The sequence below is a fragment of the Sorghum bicolor genome, chromosome 5 (genome assembly GCF_000003195.3).
Source record: "Sorghum bicolor cultivar BTx623 chromosome 5, Sorghum_bicolor_NCBIv3, whole genome shotgun sequence".
Lineage (NCBI taxonomy): Eukaryota > Viridiplantae > Streptophyta > Magnoliopsida > Poales > Poaceae > Sorghum > Sorghum bicolor.
In genome coordinates, this window is record NC_012874.2 from 69,659,859 (window position 1) to 69,686,188 (window position 26,330).

General features: G+C 46.6%; 4 protein-coding genes across 4 annotated transcripts; all 4 read left to right on the forward strand.

The window, feature by feature from the left end:
- LOC110435703 (peptidoglycan endopeptidase RipA-like) lies at positions 608–2,157 on the forward strand. Its single transcript, XM_021461644.1, has 5 exons — positions 608–694; positions 776–1,174; positions 1,258–1,488; positions 1,579–1,875; positions 2,081–2,157. Exons 1-4 carry the CDS (start codon positions 683–685, stop codon positions 1,873–1,875), a joined length of 939 nt encoding a protein of 312 aa, XP_021317319.1. The 5' UTR covers positions 608–682; the 3' UTR covers positions 2,081–2,157.
- On the forward strand, positions 3,980–6,086 carry LOC8070210. Its single transcript, XM_002449921.2, has one exon. The coding sequence runs from the start codon at positions 4,047–4,049 to the stop codon at positions 5,961–5,963; it is 1,917 nt and encodes a 638-aa protein (XP_002449966.1). The 5' UTR covers positions 3,980–4,046; the 3' UTR covers positions 5,964–6,086.
- Positions 12,887–15,631, forward strand: LOC8070211. Its single transcript, XM_002449922.2, has one exon. The coding sequence runs from the start codon at positions 12,947–12,949 to the stop codon at positions 15,413–15,415; it is 2,469 nt and encodes an 822-aa protein (XP_002449967.1). The 5' UTR covers positions 12,887–12,946; the 3' UTR covers positions 15,416–15,631.
- Positions 20,479–26,021, forward strand: LOC8070213. The gene is made up of 10 exons (XM_002449924.2): positions 20,479–22,380; positions 22,568–22,638; positions 22,719–23,312; positions 23,834–23,887; positions 24,403–24,428; positions 24,708–24,776; positions 24,883–24,967; positions 25,091–25,177; positions 25,247–25,408; positions 25,512–26,021. The coding sequence occupies exons 1-10, from the start codon at positions 20,589–20,591 to the stop codon at positions 25,827–25,829; spliced, it is 3,258 nt and encodes a 1,085-aa protein (XP_002449969.2). The 5' UTR covers positions 20,479–20,588; the 3' UTR covers positions 25,830–26,021.

Below are 26,330 nucleotides of genomic sequence, written 5' to 3' on the forward strand. Positions count from 1 at the left end.
TAGACAAAACCAGTAAAGTTTATCCACACGCTGAAATGTTGCGTTTTGTACGTATTAAAATGCAAGAATCCTAACAAAACCAGTAAAGTTTGAATTAGCAGCTGTTTATACTGTAATAATAATAATAAAGTATGACAAGCTCTCTGAAAAAAGTTTATCTATCCATGTTGCATTTGAGCAGGTGTGGTAATTAATCCTTCTAATTGTTGGCCTTCGTGCCATTGTGATGTCGGCCTTCGTGCCACTATGGTTATTGGCCTTCGTGCCGTTGTGGTTATCGGCCTTCGCGCCATTGTTTTTTGCAGGTTTTGGAACCTCCCCGTTTAGGGGAGGTGCTGCCGAAATTTTGAGTGGATACTAACCTTTTTTTGTCCTTTTTGTAGGATCACCTGTGGGAGGTACTTGGTGACTCCGATCGTGTTCGTGGGTGCTGTGGGTCTTCCTACACCGCGTCGACTCTCCATCGCCCTGCTACTCGCCTTTGTGTCGCTATCCTAGGTATAATTCACCTCTCATCCTTATAGTAGTTATAGATTACGTAGCATTCGACACCTGGGCATGGTCACCATCGACGGCGTTCGACACCCGGGCACGGTGAGAGGTGAAAAACGAGCGTCGGCAGCGCCGGCTCAAGAACAAGGGGGTAGCACACCACCAAGGGAATCGGTCCCTCCCGCAGTTCATGGACGCCTGGGTATGCTCCTTTTGGTACACATGGACTCATATAGCGCTCAATCTATTTACCTCTAACCATGTTTGTGTTTTCCTCTCGCAGAGGGACTCCCATGATGGGGAGGAGATCAACGTGGTGGTGGGGTACGCCCTTTCTAAAAAGGGCAAGGCGAAGGACCCGAACAACAGGTTCGACCCGCAGGACGGGCCGGAGGCGTACACCAACGCCGGCGTCCACCCCAAGCTCATCGAGTACAGCGCCGCGTTTCGCCAGCGCCATGGGGACGACAAGGACCCCACCACGGAGCCCCTGGACCCAGAGCTCGTGATGAGGTTGGGAGGAGGGAAGCAGCACGGCTCCTACTGGATGGCCAACAGCGCCATCGACCCGACCACTACTCCCACGCTGAGAGAGATTCGAAAAGCCAACTCCAGCAGCTCCTCCGGCATCCCCATAGCGCCACGACAGCCGAGCACCACCCAGATGTACACGCAGATGGAGGTAAGTGTGGTTCCATTCATCGTTCACACACGATCCACCTTCGCTTCACATACCATCAACCATGTGCGGGTGTAATATTGCAGGCTAGGATGGAAGAGCTGGAGGCCAACCAGGCGGCCCAGGACTTGGCCCACAAGATGCAGCTGGCGGCGGTGGAGGCGGCCCACCAGGCGCACCTGGCGGCACTGACGGAGCACCACCAGCGTCAGATGGCGGACCTGGCGAGCTTCCTCCGGACCCAGCACCAGCAGGATCTTCCTCCCTCGCTCTTTGCTCCAGCACCAGTCCTAGTGCCTGCTCCTGTTCAGCGTCCGGTGAGTATAATACTAATTGCCTCACTTGCTTTAGCTTGTGCGGCCATCCTGCAGGTACATTACTAATTACCTCACTTGTCCTTTGTGCAGGCTCCGTCGGCGGGTTCGAACCCGACTCCCAGCCCTCCACTGGGTGCCAGCCCTACACAGCAAGGCTGGCCAGGGTACCCGACCTACCCGACCTACCCCACGCAGCCGTTCACGTGGGGGCCTCCTCCTCCACAGTCGCAGGGCTACTCCTCATGGCCGGGGGCGCAGACGCAGCAGGGGCCTAGCGCAGGACTATGGCGCTACGACGCCGCGCCGTCAGGGTGGACTCAGGCACCACCACAGGCAGGGTGGGGTTCGTGGGGCGATGGGACCCCTGGGGACGGCGCCACGAGCTAGTTACGTTTGCCTCCCTTAACTACTTGTTGGCCTTCGTGCCGCGATGGTTGTCGGCCTTTGTGCCGCTGTGGTTATCGGCCTTCGTGCAGTGGTCGTTGTTGGCCTTCGTGCCATGTTTTTTGCAGGTCTTGGAACCTCCCCGTGCAGGGGAGGTGCTGCCGAATTTTTGAGTGGATACTAATCTTTTTCTCTCCTTTTGTAGGAGGAGGACCTGTGGGGGGTACTCGGTGACGAGCAAAGTACCTTTGCCTCCATCTTCTCGACTAGAACGCATGTTAGACCCTTTTGCCCTCATGTTGGACTTGTAGGACTTGTTGGACATGTATGTTGGACATGTATGCACTTGTTACGCGACGTTATGTGTATTTCGGACATGTATCGATGGATTTGATGATGTTCATGTGTGGATTCATGTTGAGATCGAATCCGATGATGAAATGCGGTTTATATGCTATATTGTTATTATAAACGTGATCTGTGGTATATATATATATATGCTATAAATGTGATTCGAATGCAATGAAACAGCAAAAAAAAATCCTAGCTTTGCCGACAGCTTTGACCATAGCTGTCGGCAAAGCTGTGTATTTTTTGCCGACAGCCTTGGTAGGGACTTTGCCGACAGCCTTGTTTACCTGGCTGTCGGGAAAAAATTTGAGTTTGCCGACAGCTATGTTGGCCTGGCTGTCGGCAAACCCTCATTTTGCCAACAGCCCTGGCTGTCGGCAAACCTTGCTTTGCCAACAGCCCTGGTTGTCGGTAAAATGAGGGTTTGCCGACAGCCCTGGCTGTCGGCGAAGCGAACGGCAGCCGAGTTGACGGCGCTGTTCCTTCGCCGACAGACCACGTGGCTGTCGGCGAAAGGACGCCGACTGCGCCCTAATTCCTGTCGGCAAAGTCCTGTTTGCCGACAGGATTTTTTCCGACAGGGGTTTGCCGACAGGAATAGGGAAATCCTGTCGGCAAACTGTTCACCGACTGTAAAAGGGGCTTCGCCGACAGCTTTCAGCTGTCGGCAAACCTGCGAATTCCTGTAGTGCCTACACACCTACCACACAAAAACCTTGACATTATAGTTTTATCTCAACTCAAATTGTGTTAAATCCAACCAAATTTATACAAAAAATATACTTATATTACCTTATGTATTATTAAATTCATCATGGAACATATTTTCAAAGTATATTTATATGGGGTATCATCCAATCTTCAATTCCCTATAAACTTAGTTAAACACTTTAACTTAGGACAAATATAAAATTGTATAGTTTTTAGGACTGATGTATAGTGTCAAATGGAGAATTTGGCATTTGGTGGGGCACCAATACTTGGAACCAATACATTTTGGGAATGTTCCCTTGGAACAGCTTTTGGTGGGCTGTGATTGTGATGTATTGTTATAGTAAAAAAAATCTCCTTTATTTTCTAGGTAAACTACATTTTTGAACCTCCAACTTGTAAGATTGTTTGCTTTCAGCCTTTAACTATGAAACTGAGTAATGGACACCCTTCAACAGTCAAAACTAGACAAAACTAGACAACAGATAGGTAACATTGTAGGAGAAAACCACTAGTTTCATATTTTTTTTCTATGTAAAATAAAGTAATTATAAATTTTATAATGTTTGGAAAATAGAAAACCAACTATTGGAAACAGCTACTGAACCCAATTTGTCTGCTTTCGACAGTTAGTGGTGCTCTGTTACACGTAGTTCAGGGTTAAAAATGAGACTGAGGTGGCCCTTATTTGTTTGTGGTGGGTCGTCGGTACTAATTAATTTGAGGTGTTTTAGCAGCAGGAATTTCAGTATCCAGACACAAATATATCTAGTTAAGCTTTGCTGTGTTGATCTTGTTCTGGGACTAATGATCTGGAAACGATGAGCTCCAGCTTCCAAAGAAAAAATAATAATACACTCGAACGGCAGCGTCAGCCGCCGGCAAAAATGCTATTATTGGCGACGACGTGGCAGCGACGGCCAGAGAAATGGGTTGCTGCAGGCCCATGTCTATAATACACCATATATAGACACCACCATGCATGCATAATATATATGGAATGATACGGCCAATAACAGCAACTGACAGTCAAATTACTCTTTCTATGCACTTGACACAGCAGTCTGCAGCAGCTTTGCACTTCCTTCGTTCACGCCCACCGACCGGCCGGCATGGTGTTGGCGTTCGTGGCCGGCAGCGGCAGTGTGGCGGCGGCGGAGGTGCTGACGACGGCGCGGTTCGCCTGTCAGGTGCTCACCGGGCGATGGTTCACGCTGCTGGCGTGCCTGCTGATCCTGTCGGCGTCGGGCGCGACGTACGCGTTCGGCATCTACTCGCGGGCGCTCAAGTCGTCGCTGGGCTACGACCAGCGCGCCGTCGCCACGCTCGCCTTCTTCAAGGACCTGGGCAGCAACGTCGGCGTCCCGGCGGGGCTGCTCAGCGAGGTGGCCCCGCCGTGGGCCGTGCTCGCCGTCGGCGCCGCCATGAACCTCGCGGGCTACCTCATGGTCTACCTCTCGCTCGCCGGCCGCGTCCCCGCTCCGCCGCCGCCGCTCTGGCTCATGTCCGCCTACGTCTGCGCGGGCGCCAACTCGCAGGCGTTCGCCGGCACCGGCGCGCTGGTCACGTGCGTCCGGAACTTCCCCGACGCCCGTGGCGCCGTGCTCGGCCTGCTCAAGGGATACGTCGGCCTCAGCAGCGCCATCCTCGCGCAGATCTACCTCGCCCTCTACGGCGGCGGCGACGCTCGCTCGCTGGTCCTCCTCATCGCCTGGCTCCCCGCCGCCGTCTCCGTCGTGTTCCTTGGCACCGTCCGCGTCATGCCTCGGGGGGATAACGACCGGCAGCCCAAGAGGAGCACGGGCAGCCGTGGCGGAGGCGGAGACGGCGACGGCGACGTGTTCCTCTGCTTGCTCTACATCTCCGTCGCGCTCGCCGCGTACATCCTCGTCATGATCGTCGTGCAGAGGCAGGCCAGCTTCTCGCGCGCCGCCTACGCCGCGTCGGCGACCGGGCTCCTCGTCCTCCTCTTCCTCCCCCTCGCCGTCGTCGTCAGGCAGGAGTACCGCATCAAGAAGGAGCTCGATGGGGATGACTCTCCGAGTGACGACGTGCCCGTGTCGGTGAAGGTGATGGTGACGACGGTCGTTCAGAAATCCGCCGCCGCCATGCCATTGGCCGAGCCGGCGGCGGCGAGCACTACTACCGATACTCCACCGGCTTCCTCTTGCCTGGGCTCCTTCTTGCGGCACACGTTCAGCCCGCCGGCGCACGGCGAGGACTACTCCATCCCGCAGGCGCTGGTGAGCGTGGACATGCTGATCCTGTTCGTGGCCATCGCCTGCGGCGCCGGCGGCACGCTGACGGCGATCGACAACATGGGGCAGATCGGGGAGGCGCTGGGCTACCCGCCCAAGAGCGTGGACGCCTTCGTCTCCCTCATCAGCGTCTGGAACTACGCCGGCCGCGTCGCCGCCGGGTACGCCTCGGAGGCGCTCCTGTCCCGGTACGGGTTCCCGCGGCCGCTGGCGCTCACGCTCGTCCTCCTCGCGTCCTGCGCCGGCCACCTCCTCATCGCCTTCGGCGTCCCGCGCGCGCTCTACGCGGCGTCGGTGCTCGTCGGCTTCTGCTTCGGCGCGCAGTGGCCGCTGCTGTACGCCGTCATCTCCGAGCTGTTCGGGCTCAGACGCTACCCGACGCTCTACAACCTCGGCGCCGTCGCCAGCCCCGTCGGCGCCTACGTGCTCAACGTGCGCGTCGCCGGACGGCTCTATGACGCCGAGGCCGCGAGGCAGCACGGCGGAGGCTCGCTGGGCGCCGCCGGTGGAGACAAGGCGTGCTTCGGCGTGGAGTGCTTCCGGACGTCGTTCCTCGTCATCACGGCCGCCACGGTGGGCGGCGCGCTCGTGTCGCTGGTGCTCGTGTGGAGGACCAGGGACTTCTACAGGGGTGACATATACGCCAAGTTCAGGGACGGAGTTGTGGTGGAGTCGTCGTCGCCGGCTGATGGTGGCCGGTCGGCGGCGGAGCAGCGGCCAAGCGAGGAGGGCCGTGGAGGTCGAGTGAACGGAGGTCAACGAGATGACTAGTGTTTGTGTTGACTGGGTCAAAGCTTCAGTACTATACTTGCTTTGGTCGAGTGTACGTCCGGGGAAGTGAGGTGATGTAGGAGATCAGTTTTCAGGTGTTGTTTGTTCCGAAAATTTTTTGGTTTTCATATCTGTAGTATTTTCGTTTTTATTTGATAAATATTGTTTAATCATAGAGTAACTAGGCTTCAAAAATTCATCTTGCGATTTACATATAAACTATGTGTTTTTATTTTTATTTATATTTAGTGCTTCATATAAAAGTTTTTTATTTTTGGGGTGAACTAAACAATGCCTCAGTACCTAATCTCCTACATCAGGTACTGCCAATACTTTTTTTACTGACAATGCCACAAACTTTGTTCAAATTGGTTGAATTCCGTTTAAAAGACTACTAGAACCTTTTGTAGTCAAATATTGAAATTTAGACATGATCAAGACATCATGACCCGATTTGCTTACTAGAGTCATTCATCACAGGTCACTTAAGTTGTCTGCGAGTGTCATATAGCCCACAGGTCCCTAAAGTCTTTAAATGTATTTTTAGGTCCCTGAATAGTTCACGTCTCATGCAGCCATGCAGGTATAGGTATAGGTGGGTGTTTACCCGATGCAGTGTCCGATGTGGTATTACTGGCTCAGCGCCAACATAGATGTAACATATGAGACCCACATGTTAGCGGCAAGGCTTAATTTTAAAAAGATTGTATTTTTTCATTCGACATCAAATAAAGATGTTTTCATGTATAAAAATTATAGTTTTTGATGAGATCTACTTCCTCCGTCCCACAAATAAATGTATTTTTTTGACTGCTACAATTTATATTTGGCCATTCATCTTATTTAATCTTTTGTGCAAATAATAAAATAAATATATAATTATAAAATTATATCTAACAATAACATAAGTCATGAAAAATAAATAATATTTAATAATTTTTTTGAATAAGACGAACGGTCAAATATGAATCATAGAAGTTAAAGAAATGCAATTATTTGTGGGACGGAGGGAGTATAACTTTATAGTTTTAATTTTTTTTTATTTAATACCATTAAGCTGGAAAAAAGTATTATAAGTTTCAGGAACATAATAATCGCGTACAAACTTGTTGTCTTAGAAAAAAAAAATCATATTTTCCTATATGGGGTCGGGTAAAGATACTTTTTATACGAAAGTTGCAGCGCACAATGAAATGTACAACTTTTAAATTTTAAAGTTTCTCATTCCATATCGTTAAGATGGTCAGAAAAATAAAGTTTTGGCAACATTTTGATCGCGTATCGGGGCTTTTCGCCTTAGGAAAGTCATATCTTTCTTGTATGCGGACAAAGATACTTATAAATATAAAAATTAGAGTTTTGCTAAATCTCATGTGCCTGAATTTTATTTTTCTAGGCAACAATTAGTGCATATATTTTATACTAAAATTTCAGTTTTAGTTTGTTGTAATTTCAGTAGACACAATCTGCAATTTTTGGTGCCGTGAATAAAAAAACGCGTTCAACAAAACCACAAACCTAACAGAATCTGATATGTGCTGACACAAGATAATTTAACAATTTATAATTATTTCTATAGTTAGACAAGGACAAAAATTTGATACGTTATGACACGAAGATGAATAAAAAAAACACAAAAGTAACAATTTACGTGTACTACTTGCAAGAGTATTGCCTGAAATTATCTTAAAAATTTAGGCACCTAAAATATAGGAAAAGTGCAAAATTTTTAGTGTTGGGTGAGATCTATAACTAAGTTTTTCTACATACATTGTGATGAATTTCATTGGTCGCTACCATGGGGCAATGCGGTGCCGTGCGGGCAGCGTGCACACCAAGTTCCATAAACACCAAAAGTACACCGGCTTGCCGCTTCCACGGGGCTCGCCATCAAGGTCATAGCATTGTGGGCTTCTGTTGCTCACTAGAGTTCGTTGAGAAATGCCTACATGTTGGAGAATTGATCATTTATGTATTGGATATCTTTATGGATGTGAATGTTGTTTTTACCCCTAAGGGCATATGCCCCTATGTGCATATATTGTTGGATGCATATGCGGATGCGTGTGCAGTAAGAGCGAGACACATGCATCCTATGTGCATTCAATGGTGATGCACACGAAGACATGTGTTCTTTGGGGGCCAATTTTGTGTGTCCACAAATTAGTAGGTACTCGTAGTCTATTTATGCGTCCACTAATTAGCAAATTTTGTGGCATCTTTTGATGCGCCAACGATGAGGTCCATGGTCATTGGTCGCTCGCTACATCCCAATGGAGAATTTAACACCGTCACTCTAGAGTCTGGACATGGTAGCACCCAAAACAAAAGATGCCGATGAGGGCCCTAAAACATTTTGATCCGATGACAAACAAGAAGAAAGGTAAGCAATTCACACCTTTGTTTCTTGTGAGCAAGATTGGACGACTGAATGAGATCGAGGAAATAATCTAGGGAAAATTGGTCTCATCACTATTGCCCCTTGTCTCGCTCATATGGCCTCGGCCTCTGACCTTGCTGCCGCCACCTGGGTCATCTAGCCGCCATTGATAAGTAGTTGTTGTCACTTGAATTCACAAAGAGTTGCCTTGCACAACGCTGCGTCTAGATAGATCTCGCCTCCACCTCATAGCCGATGTTGTCTAAACTTTTTTTTTCATGAACGGGTCTTACGGGTCGTGTTTCATTAAGACGAAAGGAGGTTTTTTGTTACAAAATGATGTTAGGCCTGCTACATAAGCTTGCTTGTGAGCGACAAGCTTGCACATTAGCAAGACTAACAACAAATCGGGAGAAGCCAAAATAAACTAAATGTCTGCTAAATGTGCGACTCTGTCGTTGTGGAAGAATGCCCAAACAGTAGCTGGATGTCGTCTAAACTTGTCTCGTGCCTAGGGAAGGATGGCTGGACGAGAAGAGGCGATGGAGGGGTTTCTTGCTTTTGGGGGTGCAATAGTGAGGATGAGGGTTTTGAGGAGTAAGGGACTTATTCTTCTACCCTAAGAAAGTCATAGGCATCAATGGCCATTGTTGTTGACTGCTGGACGATTGGGAGCTTCCATGGTACGTCTACACATCCACGTGACACTATCTTTACAATTTTGCATGTCCTGGTGGCAAACAGTGGTCATCCCCTTGGTGCAGTCTCATTGTTGGTCTATCATTTTGCATAATAGAACTAAACACCATGTTGGATTTTGCAAAAAGGTGTGGTTATTCTCCATTTTGGATTTTGGCCTCAAGAGACAAAAAAAAGACCAAAAGAGCCTCAAGAGACCCTCATGAGGGTAATAAATTTTATATTTTGGATGAAACTGAACATAACCCTAAAAATTTTGGTATTTTTGTATTCCATCATTCCAAAGTAGTTTACATTTTGCATTTTGTATTTTATGGGGAGCTAAACACCCCCAAAATTTAGCAAGGGGAACCAAACAAGCCCATAATATTTTTGCCACACATGGATAGCCCTAAATTTAACCAATGTATTTCTTAACCTGTGGTTAGACATTTGCTCAGTCAACAATGCAAAGACGATTAATCAGCGCTTAGCTAAAAAAAGACCCCGCCTACTATAAGACTTACAACAGCTCAGCAAGGAGAGAGGGAGACATCTCTCCTCATGCTTTTTTTTTCTTGTTTGGCCGATCGATTTTTTAGATCGTTCAAGAATTCAGGAAAAAATGGTGGACAGACGGCATGTGAACCACTTCTCCAGTTCACGAAGCAGATACTGCAAAATGCTTCAGTAAAGTACCATGCATGTGGTAACAGCCAAGAGATGCATGTGGTTTGAAGGAAAGTACACATGTGCGTCTTTTATTCTTGGATACTCATACCGCATAATGTTTGCACTAAATGACAAGAAAAAGCGAGATTCCGTATAGTGCACGCCGCACACCTGAGGTGCACTTTCTGATAGCATTTGCATCACACCCCATATATATATATATATATATATATATATATATATATATATATATATATATATATATATATATATATATATATATATATATGAAACGGTCATGCATAATATTTGCATGAAGGCCTTGTTTAGTTCACACCAAAAAACAAAAACTTTTCAAGATTTCACGTCACATCAAATTTTACGGCACATATGCATGAAACACTAAATATAGACGAAATAAAAACTAATTGCACAGTTTACCTGTAAATCACGAGATGAATTTTTTGAGTCTAGTTAGTTCATAATTAGACAATAATTATTAAATAAAAACAAAAATGCTGCAGTACCCAAAACAAAAAAAATTTCAAAACTAAACAAGGCCTAAATGTAAAGAAAGCGAGATTCAGTATAGTGCACGCTGCACACATCCGATAGCATTTGCATCACATCCATCACACGCCTCTTAAAGATATATAGGAAACGATCATGACTGCTACACGCTCTTTGTTGGACCACCGGCAGCTGGACAAACCCTCAGCCTCACTGCACTGCATGCATCCATGCATGCATCAAAGTTAGCCTCCTCACATCGATCCTTTTCTCTTTTTTTCCATCTGGATAAGGACATCGGTCCTTTTTTATTCTTTCCTTTGGTGCATTGTGTTGTGGTTTAAAAGAATTTGAGGCACACAATATTACTCCGCGTCTTCGGTAATACTTCTCGAGAATAAAGTGAAACAGTATACACTCAAGGAAAGAACACACACAGAGAGAGATAGAGACGTCCCATGCATGTGGCAAGCATGCACTGCTATGTGAATGAAAACTTTAAAAAAAGACTAGTGAAGTGGGTAAATTTGATGGGCTCAAGACGTTGTCGGAGACTGAAATAAATCATTATGTTGTACATATGGTTTCAAGTGTTTTTTCAGATGTTTTTGGAAGTGTTTCAAACGCATGTTTAAGTGTTTTCATTTGTCTTCATTTGTATGTTGCAAGTGTTGCATTTGAATATTTCAAAAGTAGATCGAATGTTGCATCTGAATATTTCAAAAGTAGATCGGGTGTTGCATCTCTCTTCTCGCCTTCTGCTCCCTCGTGTTGTGTCTTATCCTTGCCTTGTGTGCTGCCTTGCATACTTCTTCGAGGGGGGCGTATGGGGGGCCGAGGGGGCGCCAACAAGGGATGGCGGCATGGAGCTCTCCCCTTCTTTGTTACGAGGGTAGGGCAGAGTTACCGCTTTGTTGTTCTATTAGGACACTCACAATGCAGACTTTATCATAGAGTCTAAAGTTATTTATTACCTCGAACATTGTGGACTTGGAGTCTAAATAAGACTTGGAGTCTTATTTTTTCTACCTCTTTCTTCAATAAATATGTTGCCACATCAGCAAAATACCATAAATAATATGTAATTAAGTGTCTTGGACTCTGTGATAGAGTCTTGCATTGTGAGTGCCCTTACTACGAGCAGCTTGAGATCAGACGCCGGCCCGTTGGTGGGCCACGACGCCAGCCCACGGTTAGTGGAATCATTTAACAGTGGAAAAAGTCTACTTTACGTCCCTCAACTTTCGCAAAAGTTTAATTTTCATCCCTGAACTCTAAAACCGAACAAAATACATCCCTCAACTTTTAAAATCGTGCACATTACGTCCTTGACCTGGTTTTGAAAGTGGTTTTGCCTTTTTCTTTATATTTATTTTGGCTGAATTTTTTAAAAAATCATAGTAAATCACATAAAAATTATAAAATAGAAAACTCAATTTTGTTGGACTTCAGAACAGTAGATCTACACATTGAATATATAATATAGTATGTTCTAGTATAAATTTTTTTGATGCATCTTTAGATCTATATTTTTTTGTAATTAATTAGACTAATTATAGCTACATTTTCTATGGTCTAATTGTGATGAAATTTATATGGTGAGCTAATTATTCTATGTTTGAGATATAGTAAAAATTGTATACTCATTGAATCACGTATTACTTAGTTATAGATTTATTTAGGTTTATGCTTGTTAAATTATAATAAATCTATAACTAAGTTATACATGATCTAATGAGTATGAAATTTGTATCGTAGTTTAAACATATAATAATTAGTCTAACATAAAAAAAATCACCACAGTTGGACCATACAAACTATAGCTATGAATTATTCTAATTAATTATAGAAAAACACAGATCTAAAGCTACAATAAAAATTTTGTACTAAAGCATACTATATTATATGTTCACTATGTAGATCTACTTATCTAGAGTCCAACAAAATCAGATTTACTATTTTATGAATTTTATGTGATTTACTATAATTTTACAAATATTCAGCCAAAATAAATAAAAATAAAAAAGACAAAACTACCTTCAAAACCGCTCATAACCATGTTAGGGACATAATATGCATGGTTTCAAAAATTGAGGGATGTATTTTACCCAGTTTTGAAGTTCAGGGATGAAAAACAGACTTTTACGAAAGTTGAGGGACCAAAGTGGACTCCTTCCTTTAACAGTTTTTTTGAGTAAACACCTTCCTTTAACAGTTGGCTTGTGCCCACCCACACTGGATGCATCCTTATCACCAGACGTTTTGCAATGTACTAATACTAGAGATTTATACTTTTTATTGATTGTGTAGGTATTACATGAAGTTCTACTATTGGTCTCCTAATAAGATTATAATCGCCATGACTGTATGATGGTGAATTGGTGATCTAGGTAATATATTCCGTGTTCATCTGCGGTGTCTCAACTCTCAACTAAAAACTAGGGGCCTTCTTCTGGAATAAAGAATAAAGCTGTGTTTTTTCCTTTTTTTTAGCAAGAAGTCAAGAACAAAGGCTGTTGATGCGATATTCTTTCCTTGAAGACGGGCATTGTCGCCTCTTTAACTTTATATTGTCGTCATTTTTAAGAATGCTGGTGACAGGCAAGAGACTGCATGCGCGCCTCATCAGTATATAAGTACATAGAAACGCGTTGTGCATTAGGCAACAATTCCTCTCCATCCATCCATCCATCCATCACTTCATCTTCTTCAGGCCAATATATATAAAAATAATCTGTTCATCATGGATACGACGGCTGCAATTAGTAGTAAGCCTGGCAAACGAGAAATCAGAGCCACCATTCTTCTTGCAGCGGTGGCCTTCCATGCCCCACTGCTGCTGGTGCTGAGCTCGCGGCAGCGACGCGGCGCCAATCCGGTGGGCCGCTTCTTGCTCTGGAGCGTGTCGGCGGCCTACTTCCCGCTGATGACGTCCGTCCTGTCCTACCTGACCACCTACATCCCGTCCGCCGGCGCCCAGGCCACCGGCGTACTCGTGCTCGTCATCCTCGTCCAGTTCCTCAGGGCCAAGGCCGACATGGCGGCCATGGCCGTGGCTGCGGTGGCCTCGCCGGCGTCCGGCGACGACGACGTCAACAGCCTCAAGATCCGGCCGTCCACGGAGAGCTTCATCAACACCTTCTGGGTGGCTGGCCTTGTCATCTACAACATCATCAGCACCGCCCTGAAGGACCTCAAGTCCAGGGATTCCAACGCAGACGACTTGGAAAACGCCTGGTTGATGATCGAGGTGATGGTGCTCATCTCCCCGCTGTGGGCACTTGGTGCTTGCCGGACGGTGCTCAGGTTCGCCGCCTTCCAGAGGGCGACGGACTCCTTCGCGCTCGGCCGCAACGTGCAGCTCATCGACGGCTACATGCTGCAGCTCCGGGAAGAAGGCGGCTGGTTCGTTGACGGCGGCGAGATGGCGGCGGCGGGCCAGCAGCCCCAGCACCGACTCCCTGATGAAGTACAAGTACCCCCTCTCATCGTGACCGGGGAAAGCAAGAAGGACGTGGAAGAGAGCCCGCTAGGGTACCATGTCAAGCCTTCGTCACTGAAGCAGCAGCAAGGTGCTGAAGCATGGAGGAAGAAGAGTAGTAGGCTGGTCACCTTGGACCGTGTCTGGAAATCAGACAGTGACGACGACAACCGTCGTCCCCTCCAGCCGGAGGACAAGGATCTCTGCCTATCCTTCGCTCTATTCAAGTGCCTGCGCCGGCGGTTCGCCGGTTACCGGCTCGCCGCCGAGGCCGGCTCTACCTGGGCGTTCCGTTTCGTCTGCGACGGGCTGCTGCTCGACCGGAGCAGAAACAAAGACGACTACGAGAGGGTCTTCAGGGTGATCGCCACCGAGCTCTCGTTCGCCAGCGACTTCTTCCACTCGCCTCTCCCCGTCGCGTCCTTGGGCACCACGGCCGCGGCACTCCACTTCGTCTTCTCCCTCATCATCTTGCCCTCGCTTCTGTTGCTAGCATTCGTCCTTCTCGTGATCTACGTAGAGATAGTAGGCTCCTCTTCCAAGCACTACTGCTACCCATTGGAGCTGCTTGCTCTGATTCTGACGCTGACGAACGCCGGCCTCGAGATCTCAGAGATGGTCGCTAGCGTGCGCTCCAACTGGACCAAGATCAGCATAATCGGGCACATCGTTCGGTCCAAACACCACTGCACACGCAGGTTCTTGGCCTGGCTGCTCAGACGATGCAAGACCCCCAAGTTTTGGCACGACAAGATCCAGCAGACGCAGATGCTAAAGACAGACCTCTTCGTCGTGCAGCAGCGGCCATGTGCGTGGAGCCGCCGCCGCTTGAGAGCCAGCAGTAGGCTCAGTAGGCAGCTGCTCTCCCTCGGATGGGGGAGGAACCACCATGACAAGATCAAGGTTCCCCTCGTGGTGAAGAAGGCCATCCTCGAGTCACTGAGGAGCAGCGGCGGCCAGCTGAGCGACGGCACGGCGGCGATAAAGCGACATGCCTTCGCAACTGGCAACGACATCACATGGGCGTGCCGCGACGATGGCGTCGTCACCATCACCGATGCTATCCTTGTCTGGCACATCGCCACCACCCTCTTCGACATGAAATGCCGCTCCTCATCTCCTGCTTCTTCTCCTTCTCCGGCAACGCCGCCCGTGGTGGCTAACGACAGCAGCAAGGCCGTCGTCGCCTGTTGCTTGTCGCGCTACTGCATGCACCTGGTGGCAGAGGCTCCGGAGCTGCTGCCGGACAAGCCTGCCTGGATCACACGCCGCTACGAGGCCGTGAAGAAGCGCATCGAGGAGGCACCAAAGTGCAGCGGCGATGAGTCGTCCGTGTACCAACACCTGGTCGACACTTTCAGCGGCGGCGGCGGGAACTCCCACGACGTGCTCATCAACGGCGTGAGGCTTGGAAAGCAGCTGGTGGAGGAGGCTGAAATAAGGCGGCGGCAGAGATCACAAGGAGGAGGACGAGGAGCAGAGGCCGGAGCCCAAGCTGAAGACGAGGTGTGGGAGCTCCTCTCCGACTTCTGGTCGGAGATGGTGCTCTACCTCGCGCCTTCCGACAATGTCAAGGTCCATATCGAAGCCCTCCAGCGCGGCGGCGAGCTCATCACGCTCCTGTGGGCGCTGCTGCTGCACGCCGGCATCACCAGCAGGCCGGTGGAGTACAATTTCATTGCATGTGTGCGGCTATCGACAGGAGATCCAGACGCCATTGCACACCACTAGCCAATGCAAACGTTCTGCATACGCGCGCGCAAGATGTTTCTGGCTAGATATGAAAAACATGATGTTGTTTTTTTCTTCTTTGTGAGACCTGAATAATTACTCTGGTTTTCTAGTTGTTAGTAATGTTGTATTCAATTTGTACACCTGACAAATAACGTTGTATTCAATTTACAGCTTCAAAATGCTGCCCAATATCAATATACAAACTGTATCTTTCTATGCATATATATAACTACTTTTGCAGTTAGATTTGTATGTATAATCCGGCCGGCCACCAACAAAAACAATTTGTTTGAAGAAGACGATCTGAGACGCACCGGGATAACCTTGAGGGTGCGTTGGATCTAGAAGGATAGGTGAAGGTCGTGCACCGAGGACCATAGAACGGGCTGCTCTAGCCCTCTTCCAGACGGCCACCGTGTTCAACCTAGGCAACGGGGAATTTGTCTTCTTTTGGACAGATAGGTGGCTCGATAGAGCAAGTATACAGCCCATCACCCCGACAGTATACATGGCAGTGCGGCCACGCAACCGGAGAGCAACGGTGGTAGAGGCAATGGTCGACCTCACTTTGGGTGTGACACATCAATGGTCCAGTGACAATGCAAATGGTGGTCGAGTTTAGCAGGTTGTGTGACCTCCTCGAGCATGTTCAGCTCCTGCCACAGCCAGAGATAACTTCTCCTGGCACCTGGCGGAGGACCTAAATTACTCGGCAGCGTCCGCCTATGGTGCTATATTCCTTGGCTCATCGCAACCTCTCGGTGCTAAGGAAATCTAGAGGACGGCGGCACCACTGCGGGTACGATTCTTCTTCTGGTTAGTTTTGCATGGTCACTTTTGGATGGTGGAGAGGAGATGCCGCCATGGCCTTCAGCAAGATGATAGTGTGACCAAGATGTAGAGTCCATCGACCACATTTTGCTCTTTTGCTGTTATAGTCATGAGGTGTTGCACAACTGGCTTGCTAGGCTCCAACTGCTTGGTGTTGCTCCCTTAGATGATGACCATGCCATTGCTTGGTGGTTGCGGGTCAAGGAGATGATACCGAAGCCACTCAGAAGAGGTTTTGATTCGTTCTTCTTCCTGATGGGCTGGACTTTATGGAAGGAGTGTAATGCTTAGACTTTTAGTGGCATCGTGACGCTAGCCTCTCAACTAGTGCTGCTGATCCAAGAGGTGGCGAATGCTTGGTGCAAGGTGAGGTTCAGACACCTTGTAGGCCTGTTGGAAGGTTTCTGAACTGCTCACTGCCCGAAACTCTAGTTTGGGTGCATTTTTAGTTTCAGATGTAATCGCGAGAGCACCTCTTTGTTGCTGTTTTTTTTTTGCTTTTCTTTGCTCAGATTCGGTAACCACTGTTACTGTTCCCTACCCTGCTAGTGTTTTAAACAAACTCTATTCTGCTTGATGAAAAACGCGCCTACACGGCGTGATTGCAAAAAAAAAAACAGAAGAAGAACGAATTATAGCCACCAAGGAACTCCTTGATCTTTCATTCTCTTTTTAAGTATATTATTTTATTGTTGTTTTGTGTTTATACACTGATGAATACAAAATACTTTGGGGGTGTAGGGATCATTGACACTAGATTGATGAATGAGGCTCTGATTGGTAAATGGGGTGGAGGATATTGATCAGGGCGGATAAAGATGATCTGTGTATACTAAGGAAGGAATATCTAAGTAGACATCAATTCTTCCAAGCTCCCCTGATGCTGGATCACAATTTTGGAAGGGGGCTTTAAAGATTAGAGATATACTAAAGTGGGGATGCTAGGTGAATGTCAGTAATGGTCAAAGCACTAGGTTCTAGGAAGATATGAGTGGGTCAGTTTCCTTTGAAATTAGAGTAACTAGGAGCATACCCCGCGCGTTGCTGCGGAAATTGCAGATTAGTAGATTGTGTGTATGATGATACGGGCTATACTTATTTGTCTTGCTGACGTGGACAATCACAGTTGCCATGTGTGCTATTGGATTTTAATTGTATATGTGGTAGTGCATTATTGTATGTTGAGATAAATAGTTATTGAGGTTTTACTTAGTGGATTTTAATTGAATATGGTAGTGCATTGCTTAGGTGGATAGCTTGCATGCTTAGAGAAATATTTAGTGGGGTTTAGGATTATAAGAGTTATAGATTTCCTTCTCTATATAAGATTTGTATGGATAGCAATTGTTCGGTGGCAGATTATTGGGAGGGAGATGGATGAATGGTGGAACATGATAGAATGGGAGAGACTGATAGATTTGTTAGACGAATATAGATAGAATGATGAAGAAGATAGCTTTTACTGGATTTGGGATAAATCTGGAACTTATACCACAAGATCCATGTATATGCGTCTAACTTTTAGGCGAATTAATAACAAGAGGATGGTTAAGATGTGGAAGAGTAAACTACCACGAAAAAATTGAAAGTTTTTATGTGGTTGGTCTTTCAGGACAAGCTGCAAACAAGGTGAATCTTAAAAAGAGGAGATGGAAGGGGGATGAAAAATTGCTGCTTGTAGGGTGGTAGAAATGATGGATCATATTTTCTTTCAGTGTTATGTTGCTAGGGTAATTCGGTTCTGCTTCAAAGAAGCTTTAGGATGGGACTAAGGTCCCAGGTAGTTTTCAGGAGGTAATTCGGTTTCCTAGAGGTTACCTCTATCAAAAAGCCAAATCTATCAACCATTCAGCAGTGTTTTTCTCTCACAATAAATCAGTCAATAGTACTTTCTGCCATGGCTTATCAGCCAAACGAACAAGACGTCGACGAACATAGAAATCATCTAGCTTCTTAGTTAGAAGTGTCCTTACCGTTTGAGTAACGAACCATGCACCAGTTTTAAACATGGACGAAGAAAAAATTACCTAGATTATTATACTATTTTTGAGCGATTTGCTATTTTAAATGATGACTAATCATATAATTTGAAACTTATTTTTAGTGGACTTTTAGAGTCATTTCTAAAATAAACATGCAATTAATAAAGATATCGGGTAGCTATCTGTGGTAAAGTTTATTTTGCACCGGAGGTATGTGCTCTCACTCTCCTATCCATTAAATTCGTTTTAAGAAATGTGTAAACATATATCTCAATATGAAACTGTTTTAAGATGTGTGTTTGCACACTTGTCAAAACGAATTCAATAAATAATAAAGTGATGACGTATGCCTTAAGGACAAAAAAAACACCTTCGGCTATCTGTGGGCTGGCCAGGATTGGTCCAAGCCCTCGCCAAGAACCCACTGCCTGACCTCATGCCAAGTCATCAGGTAGGTGGCACATGGCGGCGATGAGGACAGCCCTGGTGGCTGCAACAAAAAAATATATTAAATATTAAAGATACCAAATATATATCTTTAATTTATTTAGAATATGATTTTATGTGCTCGATCGTTATCGAGAATACATCGGACCACAATTTATTTTTAAAAAAGAGCATCATCATAGCCAAGAAAAGCACATAACCAAAAAGACATATAGCTAAGACACCGGATAACCTAAATAAAACAAAAAATAATAAATAATAAACAACTCTTGTAACGTGAACCACTAAGAGCATCTCCAACAGTTGGCCATTTGTACTTTGCCATTTGTTGGAAAATGCCAAGTCTCAGAACCATTTGCCAAAGAGAAAAAGAGGAGATCTCCAACAGTTGGTCATTTTTTGAGTTGCCATTCTCCTAAATTGTGGACCCACCGGGATATTCCTTTTTTTCGCGCTCTTGCCGCGATTCCTATCCTTCGCGCGCGCGGGAAATTCTACCGCCAATTCCATCGAGGATTTCATCGGAGATTGCCATCGATCGCCGGTGTACATCGCGGCGGCGCTCTGTCGTCTCGCCCCGTCGTCTCGATCCGTCATCTCGGCCGAAGGCGCATCGCCCCATCGTCTCGTCGTACCGTCGTCTCGGCCGATGAAAAGGACGCGAAGAAAAGGAAATAGTCGCGATGAAAAGGACGTGAAGAAAAGGAAATAGTCACGATGAAAAGGACGCGAAGAAAAGGAAATAGTCGCGCGCGGGCGGGAAAAAAAAAAGAGTCGCGGCCGGGAGGGGGTAGGAGGCGACCGAGCGTGGACAAGAAGTCCTGGATTCCCGGGATTCTAAATTTGCCAAACCAAAGAGCCTATGCAAAAATGCCTAGTTTGGTCCATCAAATGCCAAGTTTGGCAAAATGCATAAGTCAAATGGCCAACTGTTGGAGAGCAATTTTTATGGTTTTTAGCAAATTCCTAGAATGCATAACCCAAATGGCCAACTGTTGGAGATGCTCTAAGGCCTTGTTTAGGGGAGGAGATGAAAAGTTTTCTTTTCCTATAGCATTTTCGTTTTTATTTGATAATTATTATTTAATAATGGACTAACTAGACTCAAAAGATTCGTCTTATAAATTACAGATAAATTGTACAATTGGTTGTTTTTTTATCTATATTTATTGTTCCATATATGTGCTGTAAAATTTGATGTGACGAGAATCTTGAAAAGCTTTTGAGTTTTTGGGTGAACTAAACAAGGCCTAAACAAAGATTAAAAAATATATCTCTCCAACTTGATGATGAAGCTCTGGCCACTAAACCAAGAGCACACTGCCTCGTCAGTCTTCACCCACCAAAAAAGAAGTGAGAAAAAGAACAAGAATTATTTGTATTTTATTTCGGACACAGATCGTGCAATGCAAGCGAGAACTGCGCGAGCTGACGAGTGGACGCGCGACGTCAGCAGCCACGCCCGCAACACCAAAGCATGACCGTTGACCGACTGAACCAAGTCTTTCTTCTCGCAAAAAAAAAAAGTCTTTCTTGTTTTTAATTTCTTTTTTCCCCCGAATATATCCATCCAAGTGCTCATAATATACCATGCTTCGTAGCTAAGTTTCGATACTTCTCGTGCTTTTTTTTAATCGATCGAATCGATTGCTAGCCTGCTGACGTCAATTTGTTGACAAATCGGACAACAAAATCAAATCCCTCTATTATTAACTAGTATTTTATTATTATAATTATTTAATAATTTGATAAAAAAAAAGTGGCTTTTAGGAATGGCCGTCCGGTTAATTAGGACAAAAGGATCCCAATCGAACGCGGCTACAGCCTACGATTAGTGATTAGCCCAAAGCGCTCTCCAAGAGTCCACTAGCCTGGCCTAGTGCAGCCCGGGGCGGCGGCGGCGGCGCGGCATGGCATCAGGCGGCGGCGGCGGTGTTGGTGTGTGCAACAAGAGATACCGACGATCGGACGGCGACGACGACGACGGCGAGACGAGCGGCCGCAACAAGAGATGCGGCGTCGGCCCAAGCTCGGGGCCCAACGACGACGGCGAGAGCGGCGACTTCTTCGACGGTTGGCATGCTGCTGACGACGACGGCGCCGGCGGCGGCGAGGATTACATGTACGGGTACGACGAGGATGAGGACGAAGCCGATCAATCAGCAGAGGGCGACGCCGCCGACGCCTCGGCGAGCGACGACACGGAGCAGAGGTACGTGGTCCTCACCGAGTCCGACGTCCGCGCGCGGCAGGAGGCGGACACGGCCAAGGTCGCCGAGGTGCTCTCCATCCCGTCGGGCTTCGCGGCGGTCCTGCTGCGCCACTTCAAGTGGCGTGTGGGGCGGGTCCAGGAGGAGTGGTTCACGGACGAGCGGCGCGTCCGCGCCGCCGTCGGCCTGCCGGCACCGGAACACGGCGACGAGCTAGTCCCCTGTACGCGCAGCGCGCGGGCTGAGGTCTGCGGCATCTGCTTCGATCCGTACCCGGCCGGGCGGACGAGGTCGGCGGGGTGCGGACACTACTACTGCGACGGGTGCTGGGCCGGGTACGTCGCCGCGGCGGTGGGGGATGGTCCGCGGTGCCTTTCGATGCGGTGCCCGGACCCGTCCTGCTCGGCGCCCGTCGTCCGGGAGCTCGTCGACAAGGTGTTGGCGGCGGGCGCCAAGGAAAGGGCCCGGTACGCGCGGTTCTGGCTCCGGTCGTACGTGGAGGAGAGCGGCGGGCGGATCAAGTGGTGCGGCGGCGCCGGGTGCAATCGCTCCGTGGAGGTCCTCGGGGATGCCGCTGACGCGGCGGCGGCGACGGACGTGTTCTGCGACTCTGGGTGTAGGCACGGCTTCTGCTGGGCCTGCGGCGAGGAGGCGCACCGGCCGGTGTCGTGCGGCACGGTGCGCGCGTGGCTGGCCAAGAACGCCTCCGACTCGGAGACGGCCAACTGGGTGGTGGCGCACACCAAGCGGTGCCCCAAGTGCCGGCGGCCCATCGAGAAGAACCACGGCTGCAACCACATGACGTGCGGCGCGCCCTGCCGCCACCAGTTCTGCTGGCTCTGCTTCGACCCCTGGGACAACCACCGAGGCTGCACGCGCTACGACTACCGCCAGCGGCAGCAGGTGGAGGCCGCCGCCGCGGACGAGGAGGAGGCGCGGCGGAGGCACGCCAAGGAGTCGCTGGAAAGGTACCTCTACCACTACGAGCGGTGGGCGGGCAACGGCAAGTCGCTGCACAAGGCGCTCGCGGACGCGGACGAGCTGGAGCGGTCGGAGCTCGAGAGGATGGCCAGGATGGTGGACGTCCCGGCGATGGAGCTCGGGTTCGTCACCGAGGCGTACCGCCAGATCGCCGACGGCCGGCGCGTGCTGCGGTGGGCGCACGCCTACGCCTACTTCCTGTTCCTGGACCCGGAGCGCGACGGCGCCAAGCGCGACCTGTTCGACGACCTGCAGAGCCAGGCCAACCGGTGGCTCGAGTGCCTGCACAGCTGCGCCGAGCTGGAGAGGAAGGAGCTCTTCGGTGGTGGTGCCAATGGTGACGGCGAGCCCAGCACCGTCGTCGCCGTCGAGGCGTTCAGGGCGTACAAGGAGAAGGTCGCCAACCTCACCGGAGTGACGCGGAAATTCATGGGGAACCTTGTGAAAGCGTTCAAGACCAACCTGCCGGAAGTGGTGGTGACGCCGGCGGCATTCGATTTCGATCACATAGGTAAATGCAATGGATTGCTTGCTCTTGTGCATATGAAATTCTTGCTGGGTGGTTTGCATCATTTGTTCCATGGAACAAACAAAGTTTTGTTATACACACACAGTAGTAGTCCGTATATTCTAAAGTTGCTGCCTACCTTGACATTGACATGCTGATTGCTGACTAATTCCACACTCGAATGTTCCAGTGAATGGACCAACCATGGGCAGCCAAACAGCTGGTGTTGGAGGCATTATTTCTACTGCAACTGTTACACTGGTATACTAAACTACTATCATTGGAATTTGTCTTTTTTTTTTATTCTAACAATAATGCCTTTACAATTAAAATTTTTATAGGAACAACCAGCCATGGAACCGATGGTCTCCGGATCTGCTGGTTTCTGGCACTCAGCACTGCAGCAGCCTTCATCGTCATCTCTTATTTCACAAGAAGCAAATATCGCAAATGATAGTGTGCAAGAACACAGACCTATAAGAAGCCCTGTTCAGCATCCAGTTCGTCCTGGTAGGCATGGCGGCCTCCTCAGCAATCCGTCACAGTTTCAACCGATTCACTCAACTTTTTTCGGAGAAGCTACGACCTCGATGGGACCGCCGAACATAGGGGCAATAACACCATTACAATTCAACATGTCAAACATGATATCAAGTGGCGCGACATCGACGCCCCTTGTCACCTTCTCGATGTCTGCACCTGGACAACCAATTGGTAATCAAGACATGGTACAGAGCACAGCTCTTGGCTCCTTTGGCTCAAACACTTCTACTGCATGGGACAATTCAGATATAGCTGAATCATCCTCTCAGCCTAACAGCATGGCCATGAATCGACAAGCAGGAATCAATCCCCTCAGTTCTGCCATGAACGCGCCTATTGGAATGCATCACAATGCCCAACAACCGCCACCGAAATATGTCAAAATTTGGGAGGTAAGGGGTTCTATGTCTTTAGCATTTATATGTACTATATAGACAACATCCCAAACTTTCCAGTGACATAGAAATGCTAAGTGCAGTGCAGAGCACTTGACTCATAAATAGGAGCCTTATTAGGCCCTCCTGTGACCATATGTTTCTGTGCAGTACAAAATTTGGCCCTCTTCTGGCTTATTGGAAGGGCACATAGATTTGTTCACTACAGAAGCTTGTACTTGTATTAATATAATAAAGCATAGAATCTATGATAATTTAATTGTGCTGGTTTTTATGATACATTTCAGTATATCATATTGGTATCTTAAAAATATTCTATGCTGTATCAGCTGTTATGCATTTCATTCCATATTAGTCAAAACATTGTGGCATATATCAACAGTGGATAAACTCTTTCCTTAGCCTCCAAATTCCACTATCAGTTTTTGTAACACTGACCCACAATGTAAATTCTGATTTGTATTGCGTTGCCATAGAGGTTTTCAACAACTGATGTTTTCTGTCTATTTATATTACAGGGAACCTTATCTGGGCAAAGGCAAGGACGGCCTGTATTTATTAGTAGACTCGAAGTAAGTGCCTATTTGCATTATTTGTACTTCCGAACATTATGTGTTATTTTCTAAAACAACTATAAAAGATTCCAATATCTTTTTGAATTTGTAGTATTACTATCTGAATGATTGATTACAGAGACATGGTGACACTTTTATGCTCTTTCTAGGTCTGTATGAAATTGAAAGAAAAATATCTTTTTTTTTCTCATGAAAAGCTTGTTCAAATGAATCTTGTGTTATCTTTGACCAACTTTCTTGCTAAAAACTAGTTTGGAATGAACTCCTGAATGTATAATTCTGATTGCTTATGCTTCTAGTAAGTAATTTAAATCCCTTAAAAATGCACTGATTAGTTGCTGTCAAGCTCATTTTCAGCCACGTGGTCGTGTTCACCCTCAAACCTGGGACCTTTAGCCATGTGCTTTTAGGGTCTTGCAATCTTGCTATGTTTCCTTTTACTAATTATTTATTTATAGTATCAAGACATTTATTGTTGCAACTCATAGTTCTCACTCACTAATTTCTGACAGGGTTGGAGTGGAATAGTGTCCAAAACGTAAGTATCCATTTTCTTGCACCTCTATGCCATTAGTGTTTTATGTTGATTACAATGGTTGAGAACGATGCTCCTAGTTAGGTGATGTTATTGTTGCCCTTGTCTTATCAGGAATGAGTTCCATTAGAATCGTTCACTTCTCTTAGTAGTATGTACGTGCCGATGCTTATGTAACACACAATGTCACCTCCCACCCCTCTAGTGGAACCACTTTTATGCTATTTTTTGTTTTGCTTCTAGACTAAGTAGGAAAATGAAACCATTGTTTTCCATATGCAGAGTTGCAGCAGACTGGCCAGAAACTATGCAGATTGTTCGTCTCATAGCACAGGAGCATATGAACAACAAGTTTGTTTCTCAACTCATTCTCATTCTTTTGAATGTTAAACTTAGTTCATTATCACATTTCCTTATAATCTGTTGTTGGTGATATCTTTCCTTGGATATTCTGAAGACAATATGTTGGAAAGGCAGACTTTCTAATATTTCGGACTTTAAATCAGCATGGGTTTCTTGGACAACTACAAGAGAGGAAGCTGGTTAGTGCCCGATTTTAATTATTTAGTACCTTCTATATTCGGTTGTGGTTCATCTATAGTCTTCTGATACAACTTTTCGAAATTATTTCATATAGTGCTAATCTTTAAGTACCATCAATTTAGTGTGCTGTGATACAGTTACCATCGCAAACTCTACTACTTTCAATGTCTGACAAAGCAGGTCGTATGATTGGCATGCTCTTCCCTGAGGTAATCTTAATTGCAATTAAATGTATACATACTTATATGAATTTAATGAAATATTGCTCTTTTCCTTAGAATATGGTGATATTCAAACCAGAGGTCGTAACTCAGCCATCACTAGTGCGGCAGGAAAAGCTACAACAACCGCAAGAACTTCTACACCATCAACAAATACAGCTACAACAACAACAAAAACAGCAGATGCAACAAATGTTGCATCAACGACAACATATGCGGGTAATCTTAATTATAGTCAAAAAAGTATATATTTATACATGCTCGTTTCCAATTGCTAAATCTTGTCCCTTTTGCTTGGAACATGATGGTGTTCAAATCACAGGCGTCAACTCAAAATCTGCCAATGCAGCAACAGAAGCTGCACCAGCAACAGCTTCAACACCAAGAACAACTACATTTACAACAACAACTAATACAACATATGCAGCAACAACAACCTCAATACCATCAACACCTACAACAACAAATACAACATCAACAACAACTGATACAACAAATACAACAACTAAGGCATCAACAGCAACATATGCATCAAATGCAGCCCCAACAACAACCACTGCCTCAGATGGTCGATACAGAATTAGGTAATGATGATGATGCAAGGGAAGATTGGGTTACAGAGCCTGGGCAGCATGCCTAGGGAAAGTAGAGAGGGTTAATGAGGGATTACACTGACATGAGGATTTAAGATGTTTCTTATTGTTTATCTTTTAATCATCAATTGATAATTTTAAACAATAGTCGTTGTATAGTGTTACAAAATGGACTAAGAGTTTATTAACAAATCTATGTTATCCAGTAGTTAATATATTGTATTGAGTTGGGAGCTAGAGATGTGCAAATTTCTCATGTTTCTTCACAAAAGTCTTTAATCGCCTATCAAAGATTGGGAATCGTCTAGCAAATTCCCCACGTTTCTATGCAAAAGCACTAGCTAAGTTGCTAGTTTAGGACACGCTTAATGCACACCACCTTCTTGGAAGTTGCAGATGAGCTATGAAATGTGCATGTTGTTAGTGTTAGCCTCACTTCTCTTTTTATAACTTTATTATATTTCCTTTTTCCCTATTCTATAGAAAATTAATTCTTCTAACAATATTCTAGAAAAGTATTTAATAGAATTTTCTTAAGAAAATAAGTA

What these genes read in the sequence shown, in the direction of transcription:
- LOC8070213 (XM_002449924.2), top strand. Translation starts at nt 20,589, where the DNA reads ATGGCATCAGGCGGCGGCGGCGGTGTTGGTGTGTGCAACAAGAGATAC. An exon ending in TATTTATTAGTAGACTCGAA is followed by an intron (nt 23,888 to 24,402) that starts GTAAGTGCCTAT and finishes AATTTCTGACAG; the next exon opens with GGTTGGAGTGGAATAGTGTC. An exon ending in AGTGGAATAGTGTCCAAAAC is followed by an intron (nt 24,429 to 24,707) that starts GTAAGTATCCAT and finishes TTCCATATGCAG; the next exon opens with AGTTGCAGCAGACTGGCCAG.
- LOC8070211 (XM_002449922.2), top strand. Translation starts at nt 12,947, where the DNA reads ATGGATACGACGGCTGCAATTAGTAGTAAGCCTGGCAAACGAGAAATC.
- LOC110435703 (XM_021461644.1), top strand. An exon ending in AGATGTACACGCAGATGGAG is followed by an intron (nt 1,175 to 1,257) that starts GTAAGTGTGGTT and finishes GTAATATTGCAG; the next exon opens with GCTAGGATGGAAGAGCTGGA. An exon ending in CTGCTCCTGTTCAGCGTCCG is followed by an intron (nt 1,489 to 1,578) that starts GTGAGTATAATA and finishes TCCTTTGTGCAG; the next exon opens with GCTCCGTCGGCGGGTTCGAA.
- LOC8070210 (XM_002449921.2), top strand. Translation starts at nt 4,047, where the DNA reads ATGGTGTTGGCGTTCGTGGCCGGCAGCGGCAGTGTGGCGGCGGCGGAG.